At 48.3% G+C, this 20857-nt stretch overlaps 1 protein-coding gene across 1 annotated transcript; it reads left to right on the plus strand.

Moving 5' to 3' along the window:
- The first annotated feature begins 14416 nt into the window (after positions 1 to 14416).
- LOC144102802 (uncharacterized) lies at positions 14417 to 15556 on the plus strand. Its single transcript, XM_077635962.1, has 2 exons — positions 14417 to 14852; positions 15138 to 15556. The coding sequence occupies exons 1-2, from the start codon at positions 14452 to 14454 to the stop codon at positions 15403 to 15405; spliced, it is 669 nt and encodes a 222-aa protein (XP_077492088.1). The 5' UTR covers positions 14417 to 14451; the 3' UTR covers positions 15406 to 15556.
- Positions 15557 to 20857: the final 5301 nt, after the last annotated feature.

Raw genomic sequence — 20857 nt, forward strand, 5'->3', positions numbered from 1 at the left:
TCCCGCAAATTCAGCATACAATCAAGATAAACGGAAGCAAATCTGAACGAGCGTTTTCAGGATAATAGGAACCGCCTTCCTGGACCCTTCAGCAGTCGGCGGTGATGCGCTGAGCAGATCGCCGAGACCTCATATTTTACAGGGAATACCAGTAATCAGCGACACCCGGGTGGATACAGCCCGCGATATAACCCTCCATGGACAGCGAAATATTGCCAGGGGGACACGCAAGTAGCTGCCACAAATTCGGGATACAATCAGGATCATCGCAAGCAACACTGAATGAGCGTTTTTAAGATAAAAGGAACCGCCTTCACGGACCCTTCTTCAGTCGGCAGCGATGTGCTGGGCACATCACCGAGACATTGTACTTTTCAATGGCGAGTACCAGTAAACAGCGACATCTGGGTGGATTCATCCCGAGACATCAACCTCACCGGACACTGAAAGTATGCCATTGGGGACACGCTACTAGCGGTCGCCATTTCAGGATACAATCAAGATCACAGCAATCAATACTGATCGAGCATTTTCAAGATAGAAGGAGCCTCCTTTTCTGACCCTTCTGCCATCGGAGACAATGCGAGGGGCTCATCACTGAGACCATGTACTTTTCTCAGGCAGTACCAGTAAACAGCGTCACCTTGGTGGATTCAGCCCGCGACATCACCCTTTAACGGACAGCGAAAGTTTTCCAAGGGGACACGCTACTAGCTTCCGCCAATTCAGGATACAATCAAGGGTAGAATTGGTAGCGCAAAAAAACAGGGACACAGAAAGACAACACCACAAAGCGCTAACTTCCAACATAAGATTTATTTCGTGAAAGACGAGTGGTGTTTATACTGACTTGTCATGCACTACTATCAGACCACCGCTAGCACCGCATGTCAGACAAATATAGGATCTCCTTTGGCAACAGAGCAACTGAAGAACTACTTACTCATTCATCATCCAACAAAGAAATCCATTCCGCTTCAATTATCTCTCTAGTTAAGCGGTTTTTGTGCATTTTCAAGACCACACATTCTTTTAGGAGTGGTACGCAATTACACACACGTCCGTGGGCTGACAAACCTTTTCCACGCATATCACTTACATCACGCCTATGTTCCCGATGCCTGTCATTCAGGCATCTGCCTGTTTGGCCTACATACTGTTTGCCACAGGAAAGGGGTATCTGATACAAAACATTTTCAATGCAGTCAACACATTTGTTTTTATGTTTCTTAGTACAGCCAACCGTCTTTTTGGATTCTGTCAAATTTTTGGTGCACAAATAACTTAACTTTTTAGGGGCTGAAAAAACCACCCTGGCTCCCGAAAGCTGCGCTATTTTTTAAGATTATGGGAAAGCCGATGAAAGTAAGGAATAACTGCTACTTTCTCTTTCCTAACCGTAGCCTCTTGAGTGTCTTGCGTTTTTTTTCCGGAAGAAGTTTTTTAAAACGCCTTCCGCTACTGAAACCAGAACATGGGAAGGGTAACCGGCATTTTCCAACCGCTTGCACTGCTGTGAAAAACTTTCATGCATGAGGTGCGGACAGGACTTCACTAGAGAATTAACAAAAGAAAGGTGAACAATGGAACGTTTTACGGGTTTCGAGTGTGCTGAATGAAAAGGTAATAAAGGTTTTTCACCTCGAGGTTTAAACAACCAGCAAGTCCGATCATGATATAGTATAATGTTGATGTCAAGGAATTTGATTACCCCCTATTCAGGCAGTTCAAACGTTAGTTCTAGAGGACGGAAATGGTTACGGGCCGAAGTGAGGACATTACAAACATCATCCTTAAAGGAACCGTCATTTCTGTTAAGTACAATAAGAAAATCATCCACATATCAAAAAATCTTCATGACATTGGTATCTTTTATTATATCCGCAAAAGACCTGTCCAACTGAGCTAAAAACAAGTCGCTAAGGATGGGTGCTATGCAAGACATATGCAAATGCCTTCTTTTTGAAGATGTGGTTTTTCGTCCCACACTATGAATGTAGGCTTAAGATAAAATTTTAAAAGTTCTAGACAACCATTTACCGATATGTAAGAAGCATTTTGAAAGGCAATAGGTTGTACTGATCAATACAATCTTCAACACACGATAACAAAGCTTCAAGCGGAATGGTATAATAAAGATCCTTTATGTCAACCGAAAAAAGGATCTTTATTATTCCATTCCGCATGAAGCTTTGTTATCGTGCGTTGAAGATTGCATTTATTAGTTTTTACGATAAAAGGAACCGCCTTCATAGTTTCTTCTGCTTTCGGCAGTAATGCTCTGGGCACATCAATGAGACCTCGTACTCTTCACAGGCAGTGCCAGTAACCAGCAACACCTGGGTGCATTCAGCGCGCGATATCACCGTCTAAGGACGGCGAAACATTTCCTGTGGGACACGCTAAAGCCTGCCGCTAAAGCCCAGCGACGTGCTGGGCACATCACTGAGACCTTGTACTTTTCACACGCAGTACCAGTAAAACGCGACACCTGGGTGGATTCAGCCCGCGACATCACCCTCAAATGACAGCAAAATATTGCCATGTCGACACGCTACTACCTGCCGCAAATTAAGTATAGAAGCAAGATCACAGGAAGGAACACTGAACGAGCGTCTTCAAGATAAAAGGAACCGCCTTCCCGGAAAATGCTGCCGTCGTCAGCGACGTGCTGGTCACATCACCGAGACCTTGTACTTTTCACAGGCAGTACCAGTAAACAGCGACACCTGGGTGCATTCAGCCCGCGACATCACCCTCAACGGACCGCAAAAGTATGCCACGGGGGCACGCTACTATCTTCCGCCAATTACATACATACATACATACATACATACATACAAGTTTTATTCTCCACAAAGAAGTGGAAGGAGGCGGAGGGAAAAGCCGTACATTTGTGGCTTGAAAAATCCTCCGCCCCCTTACAGTGCATACAGCAGCAGAGCGGGACAATAGACAGTCACATTTTTTTTTGTTGCAAAGAGGAAAAATAAAAAAAATAAACAGCACTATATCGCATCACAAAATAAAATAAGCCTAAATAAGAGTTTCAATAGAACACTGGGTTTGGACTCCTGGAAAAACATTTTTTTTTTGAAAAGTAAACAATGCAATGTAATTGAACATAAAGATAGACCTGTGCGTTCATTCACGAAAAAGAGTATGAGTAGCAAAATATTTGTACATATTTGGAAGAGACATATTGGATACATCAGCGCCTTCTTTTTCTGCAGCATTCAATAATCGCGGAAGATTATACCGGAGTGTTTGTTGTCCATAGGCAGTACGACATTTTGGAACTTTCCATCGTTCTGGAGTTCTGGTGCTGTAGATGGGATAATTGGGTTTTAGTTCTGCCATTTCAGTAAAAACTGTACTCTCTCGTTGGACACTTAAACGGTACTGCCTGCATAATTTGTATTCGTAAATATTTCTTACTTTCAATAAATTAAGCGAAGCAAAGATATCTGAAGAAGGCGCTGTGTATTCAACGTTTTCAATTATTCGTACTATTTTTTTCTGTAGCCTTTCAAGCTTCAACAGATTAGTTTTTGTTGATGTTCCCCAGACTAAATGAGAGTAGTTTAGGTGGGAAACAAAGAGAGCGTTATAGACCATTAGTTTAACTTTTTTTGGAAGAGTATAGCGGTTGCGATTTAAAATTCCAGTTATGCAGCTCAGTTTGCTGATTAGACTGTTTACATGATCATTCCATTGTAAAGTTGAAGTAAAATATACCCCTAACACCTTGACAGTATCTACCACATCAATGGCTGCGGATCTAAATATTACGGTTCCTTGTAACGAAATTTGTTTACTTTTTGGTCGAAAAATTACCACTTTTGTTTTGTTTGCGTTAAGTTTTAATTGATTGCTGGAAATCCACGAGTCCAATTTGCGCAGAAGAATATTTGCTTTAGTAATTCCTTCAGCTTCAGAACGTGATGGCACCAAAGCACTCGTGTCGTCGGCATATATAACGAACTTGGTATCTGAGCAGATGTGTACAATATCGTTAATGAACAAATTAAATAGGACAGGGCCTAAAATGCTACCCTGTGGGACTCTGAAATTATTTTTTTTCTGTGAGAAATGAAACCATTTATGTCGACATATTGAAATCTATTTGATAGATAACTTTGGAGCAGGGCCAAAACATGTCCCCGGATACCATAATGATGCAGTTTTTTAAAAAGGATAGTATGACTAATATAATCGAAAGCTTGGCTAAAATCAACAAAAATACCGATAACAATACATTTCTCTTCAAAATGTTTTAGAATATATTCCTTATGGTCCAACAGCGCCAGTTCTATAGACCTGTCCATTCTAAAGCCATATTGCGAAGTAGTTATTATATAATGCTTGTTGCAGAAGGGCGATATTCGATCTAGGATGATTTTCTCGAGACCTTTCGAAAAGGCAGGAAGAATCGACACCGGTCTGTAGTTAGATACATCATTTTTATCACCTTTCTTATATAAGGCTATCACACGGGCGACTTGCATTTTTGTTGCAAAAACAGCTGTAGAAATGCAGAGAATAAAAATATGCGCTAGAATGGGGCTGATTATACGTATCACATACTTGACAGGTCTTATTTGTATACCATCTGCATCAACACTATGAGAATTATTTAAACTCAAAAAAAGAGAACACACTTCATTTGCATCTGTTGGTTCAAAAAATATTGTGCTAGAGTTTTTCTGCCCTAAAGTTTTGTATGATGTTGTCTGGTTTTTAGTAAAATCTCTGTTAACAAAGTAGTCATTAAAAATATTTACCATTTCTTCTCCTTTTAATAATTGTCCTTCGTGAAAAACTTCTTCAACTATCTGTTTTTTCTCGCTCCGACCCATCAGTGCATTTAAGTTATTCCACATTAAGTCAGTGCGCTTTACGTTGGAACCGAACATATTCTGATAGTAGAGTTCTCTTGCTTTTCTTAGATGCTTAGTCAAGTCATGACGAAATTTTTTGAACGTAGCGAGATCAGATGCTGTACGAGTTCGCATAAATGTTTTAAACAGACGTTCTTTCTTTTCAATCTTCTTCAATAGGTACTTTGTCACCCAAGGTTTTCGACATCTCTTATTACCCGTGTGGCGTTGGAATACGAAGTGACGTTGGTAAACCGAAAGAAACAAACTCAAAAGGCATCATAAGCTACGTTCGCATTTGTTGCCTGAAGGATGTTGTCCCAACAAACTGTTTCCAACTCATGATAAAAAGCTTCTAAGAGGGTAGGTGTAACAGGCTGAAAAAGATTAAACACTTTATGGTGGAAGTTTCCCTGAGTACTAAATTTTATGCTACAAAACACAGGCAAGTGATCACTAATAGGGTAAGTAAGAACACCGGAACTGACAAGGTTAGCATCATAACTTGCTATTACTAAATCTAGAATTGTTTGCGTGGACGACGTTAGTCGTGTGGGAGAAACAATATGGTTTATACAGCCATTAGATAGCAATACATTTTCAAATCTGTTTTCTTCATACTATTGCTACTCATATCAACATTAAAATCACCGGCAAGTATCACATTGTATCTGTTTTGGTTAACAAATGACAATAAATTATCTAAAAACAGAAAAAATTCAAGGAGAGAACCATCCGGAGGGCGATAACAAGTTGCAATTACAGCGTCTTTGATTTGCAGACAAATAATCTCAAAATTATCTGTGACACAAGAGAATTCTGAAAGCAAGGCAGGCTGTAACAGAGAGCTTACTAGCGCAGACACACCACCACCGCGACGAGTAGTTCTACTAACAGAAAAAGTTGTCATATTAGGAAGGTCAAAAGTGTCACAACTGCTTGTTTGCCATGTCTCTGTTATCATGAGAACATCAAAACAATTCTCAAGCTTTTTTAACAAGGATTCTAGTTCAGCAGCCTTGTTGAATACAGACTGTGCATTTAAGTGAAAACAACGAAGATAACCTTGTGTCTGACCACCAAGCTCTCTTAAGAGTTCTTCTAAGGTAACGTGCCCTAGGTGCGCCATTTCAAGATAAGGGTCACGGGTTTCCGACTACACGAAAAGGCATTTAGCTAACAAGTGTGGAGAGGTCACTTACGCTCTTGATAACCTTAGCGCCATCGCCACTCCTTCTACGCACCAAAATTTTCCCGTTGACGTGCCACACATATGCAAAGCCAGCCTGTTTAGCCCACTCTTTTGTGGCTTGCAACAACACTCTAGAATAGTTGGTCATGTTTTGTGTGATGTACACTGAGTCGCCTTTTTCCTTAAGAACCACCCTTTTCTTCAGCCAAGCGTCTCGAAGATCCTGCCTCACAAAACGGGCGATCACACCTTTTGTCTTTCCTGGTTTCGCCGACATTCTATGAAGTGCGAGGGTGTCCGCCTCAGTGAGATGGTTCATGCCAATTTTGTCTGCCACTTCGTTGACTTTTGACAAGAGGTCCTCTCCTGCCGCCCCAGGAATGCCATGAATCTCAATGTTCAAGCGCCTGCTGCGCCATTCTAAGTCATGGACACTGAGTTGTAACTGAGTTATATCTTTTGAGCCAGCATCTCTCTCCAGCTTGCCAATTCTGCCTTTAATTCCTTTGATTTCCTTATCGTGCGTATCAAGACGCTCTTTTATAGTGGCAAACTCTTCATGCAGCATCTGGATTGAGCTGTCTACTGCATCTAGCTTTTCGGTAAGAGGGAGAAGGGAAGTCAATTTCCTGTTCATTTCAACAATTAGAACTTTCAGGTCGGGATCCGTATTAGAGTCACCGTTTGAGGCATCACCCTTTCCTCGTTTACACGCTTCACACTTCCAAGCCTTCTTAGTCGACCCTCGTTTTGAAGCAAATGTCGTTTCCCTCATGCCTGAACATATCGCGCAATGAAAAGGAAATTCACACTCACTGCATGTGATAGCGTTATCGTCATTCTTTAGCTTTTCGCGACATTTGCAACACCGATTCATGGTGACCAATATCGACTAGCAAGTTGGCAGCAGCGGCAGATAGCGGCAGATAGCCGCAGATAGCACAGAGGTTTGACCAACCTGTAAAACACAGCGAAGAACGGATTATTCCACGTCCGACCCGCTCCGCCGCTGCTGCCAAAGTGCCTGGCGAAGTACGCCCCCCGTTGAAAAAGTTTCCACAGCTTTCGTCACAGCCGTCGGCTCCCGTTGATTGGCTCCGTCTCGCTGATATGGAAACGATGCTTGAGAACGGTGTTTGAATTCAGTCTTCCCAAGGAAAACCGGCCATGGTGAGATTCTTGTCCGAAGCACCGCGGAAACACTGCAGCATCTGCGACTGTAAAACACAGCGAAGAACGGATTATTCCACGTCCGACCCGCTCCGCCGCTGCTGCCAAAGTCAGAATACAATCACGATCACCACAAGCAAATATGAACCAGCGTTTTCACGATAAAAGGAAGCGCCTTCGTAGTATCTTCTGCTGTCGGCGGTAATGCGCTGGGCTCATCAATGAGACCTCGTACTCTTCACAGGCAGTTCCAGTTAACAGCAACGCCTGGGTGCATTCAGCCCGCGACATCACCCTCAAAGGACGGCGAAACATTTCCAGTGGGACACGCTAATGGCTCCCGCCAATTCAGCATACAGTTAAGATCAACGGAAGCAACATTGAACGAGCGTTTCCAAGATAAAAGAAACCAACTTCCCGGTCCCTTTTGCAGTCGGCGGCCATGCGCTGGGCACATCTCTGAGGCCTTGCACTTTTCTCAGGCAGTTCCAGTAAACACCGGCACATTGGTGGATTCAGCCCGAGTCATCAACCTCATCGGCCACCGAAAGTATGCCAGGGGGACACGCTACTAGATACCGCTAAATCAGGATACAATCAAGATCACCACAAGCCACACTGAACGATCGTTTTCAAGATAATAGTAACAGCCTTTCTGGACCCTTCTGCAGACGACGGCGACGCACTAGGATCATCAACGAGACCTTGTATTTTTCACAGGCAATACCACTAAACAGCGACACCTGGGTGGATTCAGCCCGCGACATAACCCTCAATAGAGCACTTAAGATTGCTAGGGGGACAGGCTACTAGCTGCCGCTAAATCAAGATAAAATAAATATCACCGCAAGCAACAATGAACGAGCGTTTTCAGGATAAAATACACCGCCTTCCCGGACCCTTTTGCTGTCGGCAGCGATGCGCTGGGCCCATCTTTGAGGCCTTGCACTTTTCACAGGCAGTTCCAGTAAGCACCGACACCTTGGTGGATTCAGCCCGAGACATCTACCTCACCGGCCAACGAAAGTCTGCGAGGCGGACACGCTTCTAGCGGTCGCCAATTCAGGATATAATCAAGATCACCGCAATCAATACTGAACTAGCGTTTTCAAGATAAAAGGAGCCGCCTTCTCGGGACCGTTCAGTCGGCGGCGATGGGCTCGACGCATCACAGAGACCTTGTACTTTTAACAGGCATTAGCAGTAAACAGCAACACAAGGGTGGATTCAGCCCGCGACATCACCCTCAACAGACCGCGAAAGTTTGTCAAGGGGGCACGCTACTTGCTGCCGCAAATTCAGGACACAATCAATATCGCCGCAAGCAAAACTGAACGAGTGTTTTCAAGATAAAATTAACCATCTCCCCGGACAATTCGGCAGTCGGCGCCGATGCGCTGGGCACATCACCGAAACCTTTTACTTTTCATAGGCAGTACCAGTAAACAGCGACACCAGGGTATATTCAGCCCGAGGCATCTATCTCACCCGACACCGAAGGTATGCCAAGAAGAGACACTACTATCTCCCGCCAATTCAGGATACAATCAAGATCACCGGAAGGAACAGTGAACGAGCGTGTTCTAGATAAAAGGAACCGCCTTCCCGGACCCTTCCGCCGTCGGCGGCGATGCACTGGGCACATCTTCGAGACCTTGTAGTATTCTCACGCAGTACCAGTAAACTGCGATACCTGGGTGTCTTCAGCCCGCGACATCACCCTCAACGGAAAGCAAAAGTGTTCCAATTGGACACGCTACTAGCTGCCGCCAATTCAGGATACAATCAAGGTCACCGCAAGCAACACTCAACGAGTGTTTTCAAGATAAAAGGAAGCACCTCCTCAGACCCGTCTGCAGTCGCCGGCGATGCGCTGGGCACATCATCGAGAGATTGTACTTTTCACAGCATTACCAGCAAACAGCGACTTCAGGGTGGATTGATCCTGTGACATCACCCTCAACTGACAGGGAAAGATATCCAGAGGGACAACATACTAGCTGCCGCCTATTCAGGATACAATCAAGATTACCGCAAGCAACACTGAACAAGCGTTTTCAAGATTAAAAGAACCGCCTTCCCGGGCTCTTCTGCAGTCCGCGGCGATGCTCTGGGCACATCACCGAGACCTTGTACTTCTCACAGGCAGCAGTAGTAAACAGCGACACCTGGGTAGATTCAGCCCGCACATAGCCCTTTACAGACAGCGAAAGATTTCCAGAGGGACACACAACTAGCTGCCGCCAATTCCGGATACAATCAAGTTCACCGCATGCAACATTTATTGTGCGTTTTCAAGATAAAAGGAACCGGCTTCCGGACCCAATTGCAGTCGATGGCGATGCGCTGGGCGCATCTCTGATGCCTTGTGCTTTTCACAGGCAGTACCAGTAAACAGCGACACCTGGGTGGATTCATCTCGCAATGTCTCCCTCAACGGACAGCGAAAGATTGCCAGGGGCACACGCTACTAGCTGCCGTCAATTCAGGATACAGACAAGATCACCGAAAGGAATACTGAACGAACGTCTTCAAGACAAAAGGAACCGCCGTCCCGGTCCCTTCTGCCGTCGGCGGCGATGCGCTGGGCTCATCACTGAGACCATGTACTTTTCACTGGCAGTACCAGTAAGCAGCGACACCTGTTTGGATTCATCCCGCGATATCACCATCAACGGACAGCAAAAGATTGTTTGGGGGACACGCTTCTAGCTGCTGCCAATTCAAGGTACATCAAGATCACCGCAAGCAAAACTTTACGTGCCTTTTCAAGATAATAGTAACCGCCTTCCAGGACCCCTCTGCAGTCGACGGCGATGCGCTGGACACATCACAGAGAGCTACATTTCACAGACACCTGGGCGGGTTCAGCCCGCGACATCACCCTCAAATGACAGCAAAAAACTGCCACGGCGACACGCTACTATCTGCCAAAAATTCAAGATACAGTCAAGATAACCGGAAGGAACACTGAATGGGCGTGTTCTAGATAAAAGGAACCGCATTCCTGGACCCTTCTGCCGTCGGCGGCGATGCACTTTGCACATCTCCGAGACCTTGTACTATTCTCACGCAGTACCAGTAAACTGCGAAACCTGGGTGGATTCATGCCGCGACATCACCCTCAACGGACAGCGAAAGAATGCGAGGGGGACTCGCTACTACCTGCCGCAAATTCAGGATACAATCACGATCACCGTAAGCAACTATGAACCAGCGTTTTCTCGATAAAAAGAACCGCCTTATAGTATCTTCTGCTGTAAGCGGTAATGCGCTGGGCACATCAATGAGACCTCGTACTCTTCACAGGCAGTGCCAGTAAGCAGCAACACCTGGGTGCAATCAGCGCGCGACATCACCCTCAAAGGACGGCGAAACATTTCCAGTGGGACACGCTAATGGCTGCCGCCAATTCAGCATACAATTAAGATCAACGGAAGCAACATTGAACGAGCGTTTTCAAGATAAAAGAAACCGCCTTCCCGGATCCTTTTGCAGTCGGCGGCGATGCGCTGGGCCCACCACTTAGACCTTGTACTTTTCACAGGCATTACCAGTAAACACCAACACCTGGGTGGATTCAGCCCGCGACATCACCCTCAACAGACCGCGAAAGATTGCCAAGGAGGCACACTACTTGCTGCATTCAGGACGCAAACAATATCACCGCAAGCAAAACTGAACGAGTGTTTTCAAGATAAAAGGAACCATCTCCCCAGACAGTTCGGCAGTCGGCGCCGATGCGCTGGGCACATCACCGAGACCTTTTACTTTTCGCAGGCAGTACCAGTAAACAGCGACACCTGGGTATATTCAGGCCGAGACATCTCTCTCACCCGACACCGAAGGTATGCCAAGGAGAGACCCTACTATTTCCTGCCAATTCAGGATTCAACCAAGATCAACGGAAGCAACACTGAACGAGCGTCTTCAAGATAAAAGGTGCCGCCTTACTGGACCCTTTTGCCGTCGGCGGCGATGCGCTGGGCACATCACCGAGACACTGTACTTTTCACAGGCAGTGCAAGTAAACAGCGACACCTGGGTGGATTGAGCCCGCGACATTACCCTCAACGGACAGCAAAATTTGCCAGGGGGTTATGCTACTAATTCCGCCAAATCAGGATACATTCAAGATCACCGCGAGCAACACTGAACGAGAGTTTTCAAGATAAATGAACATCCTTCCCGGAACCTTCTGCAGGCGGTGTCGATGCGCTGGACACATCACAGAGAACTTGCACTTTTCACAGGCAGTGCCAGGAAATAGTGACACCTGGGTAGATTCAACCCGCGACATCACCCCCAAATGACAACAAAATATTGCCAAGGCGACATGCTACTAGCCGCCGCAAATTAAGGATACAATCAAGATCACAGGAAGGAACACTGAACGAGCGTCTTCAAGATAAAAGGAACCGCCTTCCCGGAAAATGCTGCCGTCGGCAGCGACGTGCTGGGTACATCACCGAGACCTTGTACTTTTCACAGGCACTACCAGTAAACAGGGACCCCTGGGTGGATTCAGCCCGCGACATCACCCTCAACGGACAGCGAAATTTTTACGGTGACACGCAACTTTCTGCTGCCAATTCAGGATACAATCAAGATCATCGAAAGCAACTCAACGAGCGTTTTCAATATAAAATGAACCGCCTTCCCGGACACTTTGGCAGTCGGCGCCGATGCGCTGGGTACAGCACCGAGACCTTGTACGTTTCACAGGCAGTACCAGTAAACAGCGACACCTGGGTGGATTCAGCCCGCGACATCACCCTCAAATGACAGCGAAAATTGCAAGGGAGACACGCTACTAGCTGCCCCAATTTCAGGATACACTCAAATCACCGGAAGGAACACTAAACGAGCGTCTTCAAGATAAAAGGACCGGCCTTCCCGGACTCATCTGCCGTCGTCGGCGATGCACTGGGCACATCTCCGAGACCTTGTACTATTCACACGCAGAACCAGTAAACAGCGACACCTGGGTAGATGCATTCCGCGACATCACCCTCAAAGGACGGCGAAACATTTCCAGTGGGACACGCTAATGGCGCCGCTAAAAATCAGGATCATCGCAAGCAACACTGAACGAGAGTTGTCGCCGCTGCTATGGAACATTGTCGTGAGTGGCTTGCTTGCGTTGCCGATGCCGGAGGGCGTCTCCGTCCAGGCTTATGCGGATGACGTTGTCATCTTTGTGCCTGCGGATGGTAGTGGGGACATGCGGGCACTTGTGGAGGGTGCGCTCGGCAGGGTGGCGTCGTGGGCGAAGGGGGCGAGAGTAACCATCTTTCGGGAGAAGACGGTCTGCGTGCTGTTTTTCCCTCCTCGTATGGAATGCGCCGCAGTCATCCGACCATCCGCCTGGACGGCAAGGGCATGTCTTTCAGGCCCTCCGTCCGGGTGTTGGGCGTCTTCGACCGCACTCTTTCCTCTCTCATGGCGACCGTCTGAAGGAGTGGGCTGAGCAGCTCTCCGCGCGGTTGTCGGTGTTCCTTCGCCTGGGGGGGCGCTGGCAGCGGAGCGCATGCGGCAGATATTTTGTCAGGTTGTTCTTCCTACTCTCGCTTATGGGGCGGCAGTGTGGTGGTCGGCCAGGCCGCATTCGAGGCTTCAGGCGCGTGTGCTCTCGGTGCAGCGCTCGCCACTTATGGTGTTGGCAGGAACGTACTGTACCGCGAGCACGAGGGCGCTACAGGTTCTCCTGCATGCGGCGCCCCTGGCCATAGAACTGGGCCGACTTTGCGCGGAGTTTGATCTGTTTTACCGGGCCAGAGACGTCACCAGTGATGCCAACCCTAGGGATTTATCTCTAGATCTAGAGATTTTTCCTGTGCTTTAGGGATTTAGCGTCTTTTTGCGAAATCTAGGGATTTCCTAGGGATTTCCTAGTTACTGCTCATCTATTTTGGCGTGTTGCCAAGCCGATAGATGGCGACAGCAGTTCTGCAACGCGAAATAATCGCCTGCTGCAAAGAGAGGAGAAACGAAACCATATGACTTTCAAACTGTTTAATCGTGCGTGTCATCACTGGCGCTACGAGTGACTGCTGCTCTACGAAAGAAAAAAGTTGAGTTTGACTTGTATTGTTTGGATCAACGCGCTACGTTTACACTCACCGCGTACCTTGTCCGTTCAAACGTGCTGCATGTCAGATGGCAACTTCTTGACCAGGAGACTTTGAGGAAGATTAGCCAAGCAAAAAGAAAGCGAAAGCATACGACCGAAAATATTTGACAAAATGGGAGGCGGATCCAAAGTACAGAGGCTGGTTGTCAGCCAGTAAAAAAGGGCCCTTGTTCTTTTCCTGCAAAGCATGCAGATCCGATTACAAAGGGGAAAAATCCGAAATCGACCGCCACCTTGCGAGCTCCAAACACAAAAAAAGCGCTGCGAGCTTGCAATTGACCCGCACGCTGACATCCATGCCTTCAATAAGTGGGCAAACTCAAGTAGACAAATCTGTCAAAGAGGCTGAAATAAGACTTGCGGCGTTTATCACGGAACACAATCTACCCTTTAATGCCATGGGGCATTTCGTTGATGTCAAAGCGTCGTGTGACGACTCGCAGATTGCAAAGAACTTAAGTGGCCGCTGGACAAAGTGCGCTGCCATCATAAATAATGTGCTTGGAGAGGAGAGTCGCGAAGAGCTCTTTGAGCTTTTGCGCAAACAGAAGTTCTCCCTTCTAGTCGACGAATCCACTGACAAGGCAACGGTGAAGCATGTGTTCCTCGTCGCCCGAGTAATGAACGTCGACGGCGGCATAATAGATGCGTTTTTGGACTTAGTACCACTCAGTGATGCGACTGCCAGCTCTCTCTACACTAGCCTGAAGGCAGTGTTCAGTGCTGCGGAAATTCCGTACGACAAAAACTTGATTGGTTTTGCGGCCGACGGAGCGAACGTGATGATGGGTGCGCATCATTCCGTCGCGTCGCTGCTACAGGCAGAAATTCCAGGCCTCTTCATTATGAAGAGCGTTTGTCATTCGTTCCATCTGTGCGCCTCGTATGCATGTATAACACTTCCGTGAGGAGTTGATCTGGCACGCGATGTTTTCAACTACTTTTTGTCGCCGAAGCAGACATCTGCCTTCCAAGAATTCCAGAAGCTTGCAGAGGTGAAGCCACACAAGCTGTTGCACCCAAGCCAAACAAGGTGGCTATCTCTACAAGTTGTTGTGACACGCTTACTTGAGCAGATGCCTGCCCTGATTTTGTTTTTCAAAAAAGCCGCCACTGACGACCACCTGCTTGCTGCAGAAGCCATTCTGGAAAAACTAATTGACCCGTCAACGAAACTCTACCTCGAGTTCCTTGAGTATGTCCTGCCTTTTTTCGCTAACCTAAATAAGGAAACGCAGTCGGAAGAAACCAGAATCCACTTGCCCCATGAAAAAGTTTCGGCCATGCTGAAATGCATACTTGAATGCTACATCAAGCGGGACTACTTGGAGGCCACAGCGTTGTCCGATGTGCGGTACAAAGACCCAGCCAAGTTCCTGCCATTGGAAGAAATTTACCTTGGAGCAAAGGCAACTGCCGCACTAGCCGGTCACACGCACGGCTTAAACGATAATCAGGTTCACATCTTTCGGCGGCGGTGTTTAGAGTTTTTTTATTGAAGCAGCTCATCAGATCTACGTGCGGTTCCCCTTAAAAAGTGAACAGATGAAAAACCTTCGAGTCATAGACCCGAAAGTTGTCCTGGGAAAGACAGTGCCATCAACCGCGTCGCTTGCTGTCTCCTTTCCTCTGATAGTGAAAGAAAACGAATAAGTGAATGAACTGGACAGGGAATGGCGACTTCTACGCAAAATGGAGCTTAGCTACTACGCTGACTTAACTGCGAGCCAGTTCTGGCACAAAGTGTCTCAAATGAAAAAAGGAGACGGTTCACAAGAGTACCCCCTGCTGTCAAGTTTTATGAAGAACCTTTTGTGCCGTGCCTGCCACACTCCAGCGCCGCTATCGAACGCGTGTTTTCGCAAGTCAACTTGGTGAAAACAAAGCAGAGAAACAGATTGTCAACACAAGCGTTGTGCGGTTTGTTGCACGCAAAAGCAAAAGGAGCCTTGATGGACAGCTGCTGTTACAAGTTCAAGATCACTCCTTCTCATTTGAAGAGGATGAACAAAGATATGTACGATGATTAAGACTTTAAGATTGTGTGCGCGTCTAATTCCTTAATTGTTCGTGTGCCATATAATAATTCTAGAGAGTTAAGAAAGATATATCTTAAAGCGTCAGCATCGACACTGCACGCGCGTTTACGTTATTTCTGAATACAGTATCATTTGCATCGTACGTTTTTTTATGTTATTGAAGAAAGTGCTTCGATCTGTGCAGCTTTTTTTTTTAAAGAAAAGCATTCTCCACGTTTGCTAGACCGCTTCGTTTCAACGTGCTGCTCAATTCCAAAACAACATATATATTCTCAGTTTTAAGGAACCATTTTCTGATTTTGTAATTACCCACTCTACGTCTGAATCAGTGCTATATAACATAGCAAGACTACATTTTTGAGGATGTCAAGTTCTCGTGAGGTCATTTCTTAGTCGCTCGAACTACTATTTGACGATCTTTGATTGAAACTTTGATAAATAAAGTACTGGGCGGTGAGGTACGCATTTCACCTCTTCTGAGTGTTCTGTTTGAGGCGAGAAGGGGACTTTCACGAAGTCAAACGTGTTCGTCTTTCTGTCTGCATCTTAAAAAGACTGTTAATGTTGTCTGAACAACATACTTTGATGCGTTAAGGGGGCTTAGCAAACAATGGAAGCTCTTTCAACTTGGGTTAATTCAACTCCATTCTATTTACAAAGGGCTGCAACGGTTCTTTGCGCGTAAAGATGAGCCTGCTGAAGGAGCAGCCCAAAAGGCGGTGCGGTGAAACAGGAGTCGTTTGCTCGAATTTTACTTCAGATAGAGCTAGGGGGAGTCAGGAGAGCGTCGTTGCTGACTCCCCCTTTATCTGGTGGTGCCTTCTGTGGACCTTCTATGCATGGTAACTCTACAAAAAATTAAGAAAAAAGCTACAGTTGCGGCTAACACACCTTTATCTCTGATAAAATGTACAAGACATGGAATAAAGAGTGAACTGCGTTGAGACTTTGTTAAAGCTGTAATCGCCACATTAACAAGAAAAGAACTAAAAGCTAGGGATTTTTCTTCAATCTAGGAATTTTTGGGGGTTCATTTTAGGGAAAAAACGTTGACCTGAGTTGGCATCACTGGACGTCACCTTCGGTGCGCGGGCGTTTAGCGCTGCCGAGGTGGCGTCTCCGTACGACGATTCGCTGGTGCACCCGGCTGCGGCGGTGCGGTCTGGGCACGTTCGGTTGGGCGTGGACGATGCGGTTGCGGGAGCGTCGTCGTCCGCGTTCCACGTTTACACTGATGGCTCACTCCTGTCGTTTGCGGCCGGGGCGGCGTTCGTTGTATTTGGTCCCACAGGCCGTTTGAGGGAGGTTGGTCGTTTCCGAGTGGAGGGTGCCACGGACTCTTAAGGCCGTTTCACATGATGCGATTGTTGCCGCAGCGCAGTGCGATTTCTGCCGCTGTGCGACAGAAATGCGCGTCGTTCTCGTCGCAGGGCCACTGCGACAGACTTTCAACAAGTTGGTCGCATTGTGGCAGCGTCGGTGCGGTCGCAGCGATGGCCACAGTAGTCAGCCAATAGGAGCTCAGTGACATGACAGGAAAATCTCGAAAACGTTTTATTGAGCTTAAGAATACATCACAGCTCAGTATTATTACCCATGATTACGAAATCAACGCCTGCCACGATGTTTGACATTTATTGCAGCCGAAGAATTTTCGCCACTGAAAGGCCGCACCGACGCTAGGGCGCTGGTGCCGACGGCACCGACTGAATTCATCGTTGTCATGTGAAACGGCGGCTGCGATTACCGTCGCAACGACAGTGCGACCGGGCCGTAATTTTTCGTTCCCGTCGCACCATGTGAAACAGGCTTTATGCGGCCTTTGAGGAAGCGGTCGATTGGGCGACGAGGTTGTCGGAGGCGGGGTCTGTGGGTTTTTACACAGAATCTTTGTCCCTGCTTTCTGCTTTCGCCTCCCTGTCGACTGTGGACGAGCGGATCGCGTCTATTAAGGAGGCGTTGCGCGAGGTAGCGGCGCGGCGGATCATTCGCCTGTTTCACGTCCCGGGTCACCGGGGCGTGTTGGAAAACGAGTTGGCGGACGTCGTCGCGTCTCGTGCGTCGCGCTCCTCTCGGGTTCGGCGCGTGAGGCGTGCCAGGGCGTCGGTGCGCTTCGCGTTCGTGGCGGTGGTGCGCTCCCGATGGGCCGAGTGGTGGAAAGAACACGCCGACGGCACGGGGATTGCCGACTGGGTGCCGGACGGGAGGAACATTCCGGAGGTATTCCCGCCGCCCCGTGCATTGACGACCTTGTTGACGGGCCACGGTCGGTTCCCGGCATAATTCTGTCGGTTTGGTCTGGCGTCGTCGGCGACGTGTCCGTGCGGGGACCCCGTCGGCGATGTAAGACACTTTTTGTCTTCATGTCCCCTGACGCGGGAGATCGTGGCCCGTTTGCCGAGGGGTGGTGGCGGTCAGGACAGTGCGTTTTTGTGGAGATCGTGGTTAGATATTGCGAGGTGACGTGCGCTTCTGGCGCGTGTGGTTTCAGTAGTGTCGGCAGCGTTACCGTAGTACAGGAGAGGCGCGTAGTGTTTTCCTTTTTTTTCTGCGGGATCGCGTCTTTGGTTGGGGGCCTTTCTGGCCGGTCGATTTGGTTGCGTTGTGCCCGCCCCCTGATCTAGCGCGTCCTGTGGCTTGGTTATTTTTCTGTTTGTGTGTGTGACAGGAGTGCGGTTTCTTCTTATTTTGTGTGTTTTTTTCTTTTTTCTCCATTATTTTTTTTATTTATTTAAATATTTTGTATTGCCGTATTATTTTTATTATTATTTTTTAATTTTTTTCATTTAATCCGGATTTTTATTGTTTATTCTCACAGGCTCATGATTGGTGGATCTGGTCTGATGGTTTTTTTTTATCCTTCACACCGGTAACCGCATATCTAACTTGTCAAGGTGGTTATGGACTTTTGATGGTCATGTTTTTATCTTTTTTGTGTTGTTTTTTTTAGTATATTTGGGTGTTGTGTGAATAAAATGTGATTGTTTGTCAATAAACTCAAATTGCGAGTGGGGTGAGTTGTTTTCCGATGGGGTGGTTGTGGTTCCTTTTTGCTCAGGTCTCTTTTTCTCTGGCTTTCTTTTGTTCTTTTTCTTGTTCTTCTTTCTTACTTCTTTCTTTCTTCGGGCACTTGTTTGAATTTTTGGAGAATCAATAAACCAGCTCACGCGCAGGGTTTTACTCTGTGCTCGCTGTACCCGGCGGCTTTTAGGACACCGATTTTGCGCCACGTGCCCGCCTTGTTATTTTTTTCGATTGGCTTTATAAAAACGAAATTTGGCGCTTTGGCTCCTTTTCTCTAGGGCCCTTTTCGTTTATTTCATCAATTGGTTTAAGCCTGCTTAAAGCTCAGCTGGTGCAGGCATTTTTCCCCCGCCTTTATTTTTGACTTTGTTTTTTGCCCGCCTAGGGTTTCACGGGGGAATCAGTATAAAGGGCGCAGAAAGGAGCGAAAAATCCCTCCTACTTGCAATGTACGCCACTGCCGCAACACATCGCGCGCGACGGCAGCGCTTCCCGCTCGTCTCGTTCGGGCGCAGAAAGGAGAGAAAAATCCCTCCTTTTCGCACTGCTCCAACAGATGGCGCGCGACGGCAGCGCTTCCCGCTCGTCTCGTTCGGGCGCAGGAAGGAGCGAAAATCCCCTCCCACTCGCACTGCTCGCAATGTACGCCACTGCTCCAACAGATGGCGCGCGACGGCCGCGCTTCGCGCTCGTCTCGTTCGGGCGCAGAAAGGAGCAAAAGGTCCCTCCTACTCGCACTGCTCGCAAAATACGCCACTGCTCCAACAGATGGCGCGCGACGGCAGCGCTTCCCGCTCGTCTCGTTCGGGCGCAGGAAGGAGTGAAAAATCCCTCCTACTCGCACTGCTCGCAATGTACGCCACTGCTCCAACAGATGGCGCACGACGGCAGCGCTTCGCGCTCGTCTCGTTCGGGCGCAGGAAGGAGTGAAAAATCCCTCCTACTCGCACTGCTCGCAATGTACGCAGCTGCCCAAACAGATCGCGCGCGACGGCAGCGCTTCCCGCTCGTCTCGTTCGGGCGCAGGAAGGAGCGAAAAATCCCTCCTACTCGCACTGCCCTCAATGTACGCCACTGCTCCAACAGATGGCGCGCGACGGCACCGCCTCCCGCTCGTCTCGTTCGGGCGCAGAAAGGAGCGAAAAATCCCTCCTACTCGCACTGCTTGCAAAATACGCCACTGCTCCAACAGATGGCGCGCGACGGCAGCGCTTCCCACTCGTCTCTTTCGGGCGGAGGAAGGAGCGAAAAATCCCTCCTACTCGCAGTGCTTGCAATGTACGCCACTGCTCCAACAGATGGCGTGCGACGGCAGCGCTTCCCGCTCGTCTCGTTCTGGCGCAGAATAGAGCGCAAAATTCCTCCTACTCAAACTGCTCGCAATGTACGCAGCTGCCCAAACAGATGGCACGCGACGGCAGCGCTTCCCGCTCGTCTCGTTCGGGCGCAGAAAGGAGCGAAAAATCCGTCCTATATGCACTGCTCACAATATACGCCACTGCCCCAACAGATCGCGCGCGACGGCAGCGCCTCCCGCTCGTCTCGTTCGGGCGCAGAAAGGAGGGAAAAATCCGTCCTATATGCAATGCTCACAATATACGCCACTGCCCCAACAGATCGCGCGCGACGGGAGCGCCTCCCGCTCGTCTCGTTCGGGCGCAGAAAGGACCGAAAAATCACTCCTACTCAAACTGCTGACAATATACGCAACTGTCCCAACAGATCGCGCGCGACGGCAGCGCTTCCCGCTCGTCTCGTTCGGGCGCAGAAAGGAGCGAAAAATCCGTCCTATATGCACTGCTCACAATATACGCCACTGCCCCAACAGATCGCGCGCGACGGCAGCGCCTCCCGCTCGTCTCGTTCGGGCGCAAAAAGGAGGGAAAAATCCGTCCTATATGCACTGCTCACAATATACGCCACTGCCCCAACAGATCGCGCGCGACGGCAGCGCTTCCCGCTCGTCTCGTTCGGGCGCAAAAAGGAGGGAAAACTCCGTCCTATATGCACTGCTCACAATATACGCCACTGCCCCAACAGATCGCGCGCGACGGCAGCGCCTCCCGCTCGTCTCGTTCGGGCGCAGAAAGGACCGAAAAATCACTCCTACTCAAACTGCTGACAATATACGCAACTGTCCCAACAGATCGCGCGCGACGGCAGCGCTTCCCGCTCGTCTCGTTCGGGCGCAGAAAGGAGCGAAAAATCCGTCCTATATGCACTGCTCACAATATACGCCACTGCCCCAACAGATCGCGCGCGACGGGAGCGCCTCCCGCTCGTCTCGTTCGGGCGCAGAAAGGAGCGAAAAATCCGTCCTATATGCACTGCTCACAATATACGCCACTGCCCCAACAGATCGCGCGCGACGGCAGCGCCTCCCGCTCGTCTCGTTCGGGCGCAAAAAGGAGGGAAAAAT

The sequence above is a fragment of the Amblyomma americanum genome, chromosome 8, assembly GCF_052857255.1.
Source record: "Amblyomma americanum isolate KBUSLIRL-KWMA chromosome 8, ASM5285725v1, whole genome shotgun sequence".
Lineage (NCBI taxonomy): Eukaryota > Metazoa > Arthropoda > Arachnida > Ixodida > Ixodidae > Amblyomma > Amblyomma americanum.

What these genes read in the sequence shown, in the direction of transcription:
- LOC144102802 (XM_077635962.1), top strand. Translation starts at nt 14,452, where the DNA reads ATGCCTGCCCTGATTTTGTTTTTCAAAAAAGCCGCCACTGACGACCAC. An exon ending in GTTCACATCTTTCGGCGGCG is followed by an intron (nt 14,853 to 15,137) that starts GTGTTTAGAGTT and finishes AAATGAAAAAAG; the next exon opens with GAGACGGTTCACAAGAGTAC.